This window comes from Nannospalax galili, unplaced genomic scaffold, assembly GCF_000622305.1.
Source record: "Nannospalax galili isolate Female #2095 unplaced genomic scaffold, S.galili_v1.0 scaffold596, whole genome shotgun sequence".
Taxonomy (NCBI): domain Eukaryota; kingdom Metazoa; phylum Chordata; class Mammalia; order Rodentia; family Spalacidae; genus Nannospalax; species Nannospalax galili.
This window is the reverse complement of record NW_008340140.1, coordinates 5,890,283-5,901,365: the sequence shown is the minus strand read 5'-3', so window position 1 is coordinate 5,901,365 and position 11,083 is coordinate 5,890,283. Positions and strand designations below refer to the sequence as shown.

The window sequence follows — 11,083 nt, the reverse complement described above, 5'->3', positions numbered from 1 at the left end:
TGGGGGCTGACCACTTCCCTCCTTCCAAGCCCTCTCTCTCCCTCACCTCTTGCTTAGCTCCTCTGCATGCAAGTCCACTGGACACTTTAAACACATCCATCCCACTCCCATCTGAACATACCTCCACCTACTCTGTCCGCTTCCTTCTCCAGCAGGCATGTAGACACCGCTGAATGAACAACCCTGTGTTATAAAATCCTAACTCTGATTTCTGAAAAAGACTACCAGGAAACATTCACAGAACCATTAAAAGGGAGCTTTTTCTTTTCTTTTTTAAGAGACAGCTCTCATGTAGCCCAGGTTACCCTTAAACCAGCTATCTAAGGATGACCTTGACCCTCTATTCCCAAGTGCTAGAATTACAGGTGTGCCCATCAGGCTCAGTTTGGAAAACTAATAGTATAAATATTATCAAAAGGGTTTAGTGTAGCTTAAAAAAAATTTATATGTGCGTGTGCGTCTTTTTGAGACAGGGTCTCCCTGCAGCCCCAGCTGTCCTGGAACTATGTAGACCAGGCTGGCCTTGAATTCACAGAGATCCGCCTGCCTCTGCCTCCTGAGTGCTGGGATTAAAGGCATGCACCACCATGCCTGGCAAAAAAATATTTTTTATTTTATGTATATGAGTGTATTGTCTGCATGTATGTAAGTGCTACTGTGTCATGCGATGCCTGTGGATATGAGACGATGTTGTCAGGTCCCCTGGAACTGGAGTTACGGATGGTTGTTAGCCACCATGTGAGTGCTGGGAACCAAACCCAGGTCCTCTGCCAGTGCTCTTAAGTGTTGAGCCATCTCTTTAGCCCTTAATATGGATTTTAAAGCGCAAGAAAAAAAAAAAAAAAACTATACCACACCTGAATGGAATGAGCTGTGGAATCTTCCACCGTGGAGGCCCTTGGAGGCTGCCCCCCAAACCCTGACCTTCTTTCCATTCCCTTGTTACCTCATTCAGACTTAACTTCTCTAAAGCTGTGACTCACCCACCTTGCCTGCTGTCTGGCACACGATGGTGCTCAGTAAATGCTTCCTGGGTGAACAAGCAGCTGAATCTTCCTGTCATACTGTGAACCCTAAGTCAGCTGGGACCAAACACTGGATGCTGATATTTAACAGATGCCTGAGGTTTTTGTTTAAATGTACTGTGATGCTAGGCCTGGAGGCGTAGGCCTTTAATCCCAGCACTTCGGAAGCAGGGGCAGGTGGATCTCTGAGTTCAAGGCCAGCCTGGTCTACATAGTGAGTTCCAGGCCAGCTGGGGCTACAAGGAGACCCTGTCTCAAAAAGACCAAAAAAAAAAAAAAGTACCGTCTATGTGGCAGTCAGAGGGCAACTCTGAAAACTCAGTTCTTCCTTTCCACTTTTATGAGTCCTGGGGATTGAGCCAAGTCTTCAGGCTATGTACCACTTACACCACCAGGACCAGCTACTTACTTCTTTCTCACTGAACCTCACAAAAGAAAATATTCCTTTATTCCCATGCTGGGGACTGAACCCAGAGCCTCTGCGAATGCCCTACCACTGAGTCAAATGCCCAACCCCAAGAAAGGATTTTACATGATAAAATGAATTTTGTTTAATAAAATTTACAAAAGCGAGTTATTAATATCCCAGACCTTTTAGAAACTGCAGGAGGCTAATACAACAATATTCTACAAAGCAAAGAGCACTGACAGCTACACAGTCCAAGGGCACCTTAGTCCTACATCTTAACGACATGGATCCAAACACTGGGGCAGGCTGGCATATCCCATCTAAATGCAGCTGTGAGCTCACAATCAGGATGCAACCAATACAGCAAAGTGAGATTTAGGGACCAGCGAGAGGTTTGGTGCCTTGAGGGACTGACTTCCAAGTCCGACGACCTGAATTTATTCCCTGGAACCCAAGGAGCAGAAAACTGACTCCCCCAAGTTCTCCTTTGACCTCCATACCCATGCTGTGGCACAGGTACCTACACACAATAAACAAATATAATTTTAAAGTGAAATTCAGGAGCCAGCAATATGACTCAATGGATAAAGGGACTTGCCACCAACCTGTTGACCTGAGTTTGATCTCTAGGACCCACACGGTGGAAGGAGAGACCAACTCCCACAATCTGTCCTCTGACTTCCATATGTGTGCCATGGCACATGCCACCTCACCAAAAAAATAAAAAGATCTATTAATATGGGGCTGGAGAGATGGCTCAGCGGTTAAGAACACTGGTTGTTTTTGTAGAAGACCTGGGTTTGAATCCCAGCACCCACATGGCAGCTAACAACTGTCCACGTAACTCCAGTTCCAGGGTATCCAACAGCTTCTTCTGTCCTCCACAGGCATTGCACGACACAGGTGCACTTACCTACATGCAGGCAATACGCAAATACACATAAAATAAAAATAAATATTTTTAAAAAGAGAGAGATAAAATATAAGCTGGGAATGGTAGAGACTCAGGACTGTAATCCCAGCACTCAGGAGAGGCAGGAGGATCACACCAAGTTCAAGGCCAGTTGATCTACACAGTGACTTCTAAAGAGCCTGGGCTACAGAATGGGACCCTGTCCCATGACAAAAACATCCCCCCATCACAAATAAAACCCCAAATGCTGAAATCCCCACATGGCTCAGAGCAGATGCAACAGCGGCCAGAAAGCCCAGAGATGTCCTAGCCTATCTTATTTCTATGGGATGTTAACCAATCAGACCAGTAAGATCAGCCTTTTTTATTGGGAGACAGGGTCTCATTGTATAGGCCTGGTTGGCTTGGAACTCACTATGTAGACTAGGCTGGCCTCAAACTCAAGAGATTGGCCTGCCTTTCTTCCTGGGTGCTCCATTAAAGGTGCATGCCACCACACCTGGCAAATCAGCTGACATTTTAAGTCCCAATGAATGTGTCTGACTCTGACATCTGAAGTACAGCTGGGAGAACAGTGTCAGTGACAACAGGAGGCTATAAAATGGAGCCATGTTCCTGCAAACCAGGAGAAAGAACTAGAGGTCTCATAGGAGCCAGAGGCATGCTGGGAAAACTGGGAAGATGGGAAAGCAAGTCTAATTAAATCCGTGGATCAATGAAAAGTTAACTAGGAAGTCTTAAGATAGCTTCACCATGGTACTAAAATACCACGGTAATCCAAGTCTTTTAAAGGGAACTATTTGCTCCTATCACTTCAGAATTCTTTCCAGAGGATTTTCCAGGATCTGTGTCAGTATTAAAAGCCCAGCAGTCACTCTCCTGGCTAAATATAAAACATCAAAGTCAGCAGCTGCAGCATATTACCAAGAAAAACTATGACAAGCAGGTTGAAAAGTTAAGAATATTTGATAGGTTTATATGGCATCGTAGGAAAACACTGATTGCAGTAATCTGAAGCAAGGCAATGTATTAAGTATTTGTGGGGGCAGAGACAGCTCAGTGGTTAAGAGCACTGGCTGCTCTGCACAGGACCCAGGTTCAAGTCCCAGCACCCACATGGTGGCTAACAAACATCTGTAACTTCAGTTCCAGGGAATCTGGCGCCCTTCTCTGGCCTCTAAGGACACTACATGTGTGCATTAACATACACGCAGCCAACCAAACACCAACATTTGTGGGTGAAGGATTTTTAAAGTTAGTGTGTACACACCTGCATGTTTAATCTCTGGAGGCTGAGGCAGGAGGATTGTGAGTTTCAGATTAGTCTAGGTTTCACAAGACCCTGCCTCCAAAATAATCAATACAAATAAAAAGCAGGAGGGAGCTGGTTAGCAGGTAAAGCACTTGCTGCACAAGCACGACAACTTGAGTTCAGACCCTTGAGCCTATGCAAAAGCCAGGTGCAAGGGTATGCACTGTAATCCCAGTACTTGGGAGGCAACAGCAGGACTGGAGTTCCAGGTCACCCTCTCCTTTACAAGTGAGAACAAGTCAGAGGTCAGCTTGAGCTACAGGAGACACGGCCTGAAAAACCAAACCAACAATAAATTAAATTTAAATATCGTTGGGGGATGGGGCTGGAGAGATGGCTCAGTGGTTAAGAACACTGACTACTCTTGCAGAGAACCTGGGATCAATTCCCAGCACCCACATGGTGGCTATGAACCATCCTTAACTTCAGTTCCAGGGGAATATGAAGCCTTCTTCTGACCTCCGCAGCACTGCACGACATGGGTGCACTCACATACATGCAGGCAATATACTCATACACAAAATAAAAATAATAAATAAAATATTTTTAAAAAAAGGAGGCTGGAGAGATGGCTCAGTGGTTAAGAACACTGGTTGTTCTTGCAGAGGACCCAGGTTCGAATCCCAGCATCCACATGGCGGCTAACAACTCCAGTTCCAGGGGATCCAACAGCCTCTTCTGTCCTCCGTGGGCATTGCACAACACAGGTACACTCACATACATGCAGGCAATACACTCATACACAAAATAAAAATAAGAACACTGGTTGTTCTTGCAAAGGACCCAGGTTCGAATCCCAGCATCCACATGGCGGCTAACAACTCCAGTTCCAGGGGATCCAACAGCCTCTTCTGTCCTCCATGGGCATTACACAACACGGGTGCACTTAGTTTCACACAGGCAATACATGCATACACATAAAATAAAAATAATAAAATATTTTTTTAAAAAAAGAAGAAAAAGTAGCAGAGGGGCTGGAGAGATGGCTCAGGGGTTAAGAGCACTGGTTGCTCTTACAGAGGACCCAGGTTCCATTCCCAACACCCACATGATGTCTAACAACCATCCTTAACTCCAGTTCCAGGGGATATGATGATGCCCTCTTCTGACCCCCATGGAGACTGCACAACAGAGGTGCACTTACATACATGCAGGCAATACAAATACATAAAAAAAATAAATATTTTAAAAAAAAATCTTTGAGGAGACTGAGGCAGGAGGACTGCCTCAAGATTCAGGTTACCCTGGACTAGAGTGAGACACTGTCTCTAAAAACAAACCCCCCCCCAAAAAAAATGCCTTTAATCCCACCATTGGGGAGGTGGGGAGGCAGAGGCAGGCAGATCTCTGAGATTGAGGCCAGCCTGGCCTACATATGAGCTCCAGGCCAACTGGGGCTACAGTAAAACCCTGTCTCAAAAACGAAAACCAAAATCAACAACAACAAAAAAAGAAAATACAAACATCTTTGGGGCTCTGTTCACTGCCTGTGTTTGCTGCGGCCTGAACTCCTGTTTAAATGATCAGTGATGGTCAAGTGACTTTTGTTCTGACAGCCAGCTGGTCTGGCTACTGCTGGGAGCCAGCCTGGGATGTCTTTCTTTTGGAGCATGGGATGAACAGGTTAGATCTCCTCTGGGAGCTCTGGGATGGGAACTTCTGAGGACAGCCCAAGCAGTGTGACAACTCTCCAAGTCACTCAGTCCTAGGTGGTGTGTGGCTCGAGGGGAAGAATCCATTACAACCTTTCAATCTTTATAGCTCAATACGACAGAGTGGAACACACTGAGCACCTCTGCTGGTGGGTCCAGACCAACGGCAGAGTCTCTGAGGCAGTAGGGGCCAAGAATGAGATGTGGGAAGTGAGGAGGGCACTACATTCTGGTTACACTCTCCTGGCAGACCGGCTTCCTTCAGGGAAAGTTGCACTGTCAGAGCGCCTACTTTGCATGGCCCAGTGAAATGCACTGTTTGTCCTGCAAGCCCTATTTATGTATCTGGTTCTATCAAAATGAACCCTGGATGAATTCACTACACTAGCCCACTAGTGTTCACTGAGCACCTGCTACATCCCTCCGAAAAGACCCGACAGAATCCCACCCCATGTACAGGCTCTGCAAACAGGAAGTCAGCTCCTAAGGCTGGGTATTAGAAGGGAGTCAACCTGGGAAGCTAGGAACAAAGCCACTGAGATGCCCAGTCTGTGGGCACTTAGCTTTCTTCAGGGTGGCAGGACAGGTTTCCCTGTCCTCCAGGAAAAAGCCTGGTTGGTTGGTTCTGAGTGGACAATGCGGGCGGGGTGGGGGAAGGGTAGGGGACCTGGAGCGCACAGCTCAGGCTCTCACACCTGCTGCACTCGTGATGGGCAGGTGTGGAAAGCAGGCAGTGAGTGGACTAGAGAGCACAGCCAAAGGCTCCTGCCCCTTCCCTGCCCAGCTAGACTGTCCAGCTCTGCTCCCCACTCTGTAAATCACTGCTCTGAGCCTGTGGCCAGCCACACCCCCTCTCAGGTCTCAGTTTCCTCACCTTCCCAACAGGTTCTGAGAAGAGGAAATGCTCAAGTTCTCCACCTGCAAGTTCAAGTCATGGTGGTGCCTGCCCATCTGTAATCTCAGTCCTCAGAAGGTCGAAGAATGGCCTAGGCTACACAGTGAGACCCCGTCTCAAAACAACCCCAAAGGAAAACACAAGGAAAAGCAGCAGCCTGAAGGTTTAGACACGGAGGACAAGAGGACTTTGGAGGGGCCATGTAGGGAGCCGCAGACCAGTTACTCAGAGTAAGGTGCACAGAATGACCTCAAAAACACCTCATGTAAGGCGGTGACACCTCTAATCCCACCCTTGGGAGGCTGAGGCAGCAGGATTGCTGTGAATGAGGCCAGCATAGGCTACACACTAAGGCTCTGTCACAAACCAAAACAATGGGGTTAAAGCCCATAGGCCTGCCTCTGGCTGGATGGCACATCACACAGAAGGGCAAACAGTGGCCAGGGGAGTTAAGAGACAGGGCTGCTGTAGCGTGCAGGCACTTCTCACTAGCACCCTTTCTCACCGAGATTAAACACTTCAAGACAAGCCTTGTCCACTTCCTTCCTGGGCAGTGGAGCTGCTGGGGGAGGTCAGGGGGTCAAGCTGCCCCAGCTCCAGGCTGACCCCCACCTCTCAGTGGCTTGTCCCTCCATTGTCTGCTAGTTTCCTGGGTTGTCGGGAGCTGGGTGGATGACAGAGAGGTGGGGCAGAGTGCTTGGGGTGCCCTGAAACACTAGCTGTGATGTGAATGTCACTACGAGGACACTCCCCTCTCCCAACATGCTGTGTTCTTTTGGGATTCAGCAGAGAATTCCTAGCTTGTGTCCTACTGCCATCCAACTACTGTAGTTACAGCTCAGGATAAGCGTGTGAAACACAGCGGGAGTACTGAAGAGGGGAGAGAAGGAGGTGGTGGTGATGGGAGGGTAATGTAGCTTTTCAGTTGTTGCTTTCAATGCTAGAGACAGAACTTTGGGCTGTGTCAGGCAAGCACTTTACCACTGAGCTATCTCCCCAGCCCCTACATCAATGTCAGGGAGCAAAACCATCACCCAACTTCACTTGCAATTCTTTTTAAAAGATTTAAAATTTTTATTTACTTAAAAAAAATTGCTTTTAGTTGATGGATATCAATGTTTTGCATGTATCTGCACCCATGTCCTGCAATGCCCATGAAGGCCAGAAAAAAGCACTGGATCCCCTGGAACTGGAATTACAGATGGTTAACAACTGCCACGTGGGGGATGGGAATTGAACCTCTGTCCTCTGCTAGAGCAGCCAGTGCTCTTAATTGCTGAGCCATCTCTCCAGCCCTTCCCTATTTCTTTTTGAGATGGTGGGGTGTTTTTTGAGACAGGGCTGGCCTGGAAGTTGCTACATAGACCAGGCTGGCCTCAAACTCTAAGCTCTGCCTGCCTCTGCCTCCCCAGTGCTGGGATTATGTTTATTTTTATGTGTCTCTGTGTGTATATGCCATGACCCACGGAGGCCAGAAGAGAGCACTGAATCCTTAGAGCTGAAATTCCAGGCAGTTGTGAGCCACCCAATGTGGGTGCTGGTGACTGGACTCTGGTCCTTTGGAAGAACCACAAGTGCGCTTAACCCATTTAACTGCTGAGCATTCTCTCTAGCCCCCAACTTGGCAATTTTTGACACCATAGTAGCTGCTGGGAGGGAGTGGTGACACACACCTGTTCTTTTGATGCTGAGGATGGAACCAAGGGCATGCTAGGCACTTGGAGGGACAGAGGCAGGAGGATCAGGGGTTCAAAGTCATTCTATGCTACAAAGTGGGTTTGAGATCAGTCTAGGCTATATGAGAACCTGCTTCAAAAAAAATAAAAAAACAGCAAAGTAACAGACATCCATCTTGCACTGGCCCAGTCAGCTCCCCCGCTGGCACAGCCTTCGTCCTTGGCAGAGCACATTAGAAGTAGCTGTCCTGAAGGTAGGCCCATAGAGTAGAAAGGCACTTGAGTCAAGGGACCCTCAGGGGACTACTAGGAACTCTGGGTTCTTATCTCCCATCTCCAGCTGTCTAGGGAACATCCTTGAATGGAGGGGAAGACAGCAATTACTACTGCCCAGATGGTGACACCTCCAGAAGCTGGATGTACCCAAGGCCATGCCCCTGCATGCAAACTTACAGTGGCACGCTGCCAGGGCATGTCCCTCTGGCACCCGGTGTCTAGTTAACTGTCAGGGCAGCATGTGGGCTGCTGGGTGAGAGGAAGGACCTGGGAGCCAAGGGCCACTGTCTGACATCCTGCAGGCCTGGACACAACAATATGAAGTTGGTCTGTGGAGAGCTGTCTCAGTTTCTGAGACCTGTGTCAAATCACCCAGCAGCAAAAGGGTGAAGGGGCTGGTACCTGGACCAGGCAGCAGTGACACAAAACCCAAGCTCAGCCTTACAGGAACTCCAAGCTCCACAGTGGTTTCCTGGGTGCAGATTAATGAAAAGGCTCAGTGTATGGGCAGGTGGACCTAGGCCTGAGCACACCTGAAGGACACAGGGAGGCAGAGGCCTGCCCACAGCGGCTTACCCTAAGGTTCTGAGAACTCTCAGCACTTGGCACTCTCTTGCAGTCCTGGGGCACAGGTCAGATCTTATTATTCCCTTCTCTTCAAAGCATGGATTCATCCATCCATCCATCCATCCATCCATCCATCCATCCATCCAACACAGTGTTTGCTTCAAAACAGATGCTTGCTTGATGGCTTCCCCTAACATTTGGCCAAAAACATGGTATTTCTCCATCTCCTTAACAACTAACTCTCCCTTATGCACTAAATTTTTTTTTAATTTTTATTTATTTATTTTTCGCATATGTAGAGGTCAGATGGCTATTTGTGAAAGTCAGTTGTTTCCTTTCACCATGCGGGTCCCAGGGATGAACTCAGACACTAGGCCTTTACCCTGAGAGCACCTCACCACCCCATGGCCTCTTACTTTAGCCCTTCAGCATGACAAGCTGGTCCTATCACAGGGCGTCTGCACTGACAGTCCTCCCACAGTTCCACAGGACATGCTACAGGACAGGCCCTTTGCCATCTTGGTCTCAGTTCAAATACTGCCCTGAGAAAAGCCTTCTTTGACCTCTCAGATAGGATTAGCCCACCATACAATTTCCTTTCCAGCACTTCCTGCTTTCTGAGGTGACCTTAATTATTTACACCCTTAGTGGCCTTCAGTCTGATTTGAGTGAAACTCAAGGGCAGGTACTAGGTTTATCTTGTTTACTATTTACAGTGGGACCTAAGAGGCCCCCAGTGATAATCTGGAAAAGGGAAGAGTTGTGGGAATCCCACTTTATGGTACCTCAAAGTCCATCCTATGGTACCTTAACCAAGCCAAGTGCTCCTGCTTATGGCTGCAGTGCAAGGGATTGAACTCAGCACCTCCAACATGCTAGAAAAACACTCTCCCACTAAGCCACATCCCAGCGGGGTCTGCTGATGTGTTGTCTGCCTACCATAGCACTTCTTAAAGGATTCTGCAACTGGTAGGGCCTCAAGAAGTTTGAAGTAGCTGTCAAGCTGGACTGTGGGGCCATTTCAGGTAACTTCGAGCAGAGCTGAGTGGCAGTGCCACCCCAACACTGGCTGTCACGGGCACTGTGCTCCCAAACCTGGCAGGGACACATGCTGGGAAAAGCTCCCCAGCAGGCAGTCCACCTGACTCAGCCTAGGTCTGTGGGGACTGCCCATGGCAGTTAAGTGAATGACTGACTCAGCACTGAGCATGCTGGAACCTAGGTCTAGTCTTCTCTGGAAGACCCCAGGCAGAATCTGTGGTGGGCCACTGCAGGCAGAATCTCTGCTTCCTATCCTTTTAGCTGCCAGTCTGGAAACAAAAGGAAGGCTCCTTGGAATTCTACAGGCTCAACCCACTCTGAAATGATGACTACCCTAAGCTTCCCCTTCAACCACCAATCCACTCCTAACACTCTTGCTACTGTGGCCTAATTTCACCAGGACTTCAGTACCCAGGCTGGTGGTACATCCTTACCCTTCACCCTTGGCTACCTCCACTGCCAGACACCTGAGGGTGCAGCTCACCAAAAGGGGACACCCAGTCTCTCCTAAATTCTGCACTTGCAGAGCCCGACTCTGCCTCTCCAGACCCCAAGGGATCCACCAATGCCCACCCCATCTCCTCTAGACCACTGAGTCGGATGCCCAAGTGTATAGTATCAGTCCTGAAGCAGCCCCTTTGGGGCTCCCTCTGGTCTAGCCTACGTGGTACATTAGGCTTCCCTGAGCCCATTAAGACGTGGCAGAACCCCTCCCCTAAAAGCACCACCTTTTTTCCCTCTTGCCAGTCTTGCCCTTCACCTAAGCATTCTAATTTCAGCGTTCCTCTCCCCATTCTCATCCAGACAATGGGGAGCGTTTGAGTTGAACCCACATCTTTCCCAGTTATCCGAAGGAGTGGAAGGGAGTGACCGCCTCCACCAAGCAGGCACTTCCTCCATCCGCTCGGGGCAGGAAGCGGAGGTTTTTATTCTCTCAAAGAAACCTCTGTGGGGTTGCACCCCACCTCATCCTTCTCACCGATGATACCCCCAACGGACTCCCGGCTCACCTGTCCGCCCCCACCCAACACTCCACTCCCGGCACGCCTTCCGCCTCTGCAGCCCAGGGGCCTGGTCCCGATGGGGTCCCCGGCTCATGCTATGTAGACGCCCCGATTCCCTACCCCCAAGCGGCCACCCAGAGACTCTCCCTCTGGAATCACCGCTTCCTCTGCTGACCTGTCCCCAAACTGCCGGCGGGCCCCGGGGTGGCCTGGCTGGCGGCCTGCGGGACTGCCATGTCCCTGGGACTCCGACTCCCCTGCACTCGGTCCCGGGCATCGGGGCCCCAGCCCGCCCCTCAGCCGCCCCCCTGCA

The 11,083-nt window shown here is 49.3% G+C and overlaps 1 protein-coding gene across 3 annotated transcripts in view; it reads right to left on the bottom strand.

Moving 5' to 3' along the window:
- The window catches only part of Ube2v1 (ubiquitin conjugating enzyme E2 V1), a 29,779-nt gene that overhangs the window by 18,086 nt on the left and 610 nt on the right, over positions 1-11,083 (bottom strand). Inside the window, exon 1 of one of the 3 annotated variants that reach the window (XM_017798690.2) lies at positions 10,946-11,077. The exons of the other annotated variants lie outside the window; for them this stretch is intronic. Within the exon in view, the coding sequence (XP_017654179.1) occupies positions 10,946-11,006 (61 nt within the window). The 5' untranslated portion in view covers positions 11,007-11,077. Of the gene's footprint in view, positions 1-10,945; positions 11,078-11,083 lie in introns of those variants that run through there. 3 annotated transcript variants of the gene reach the window in all.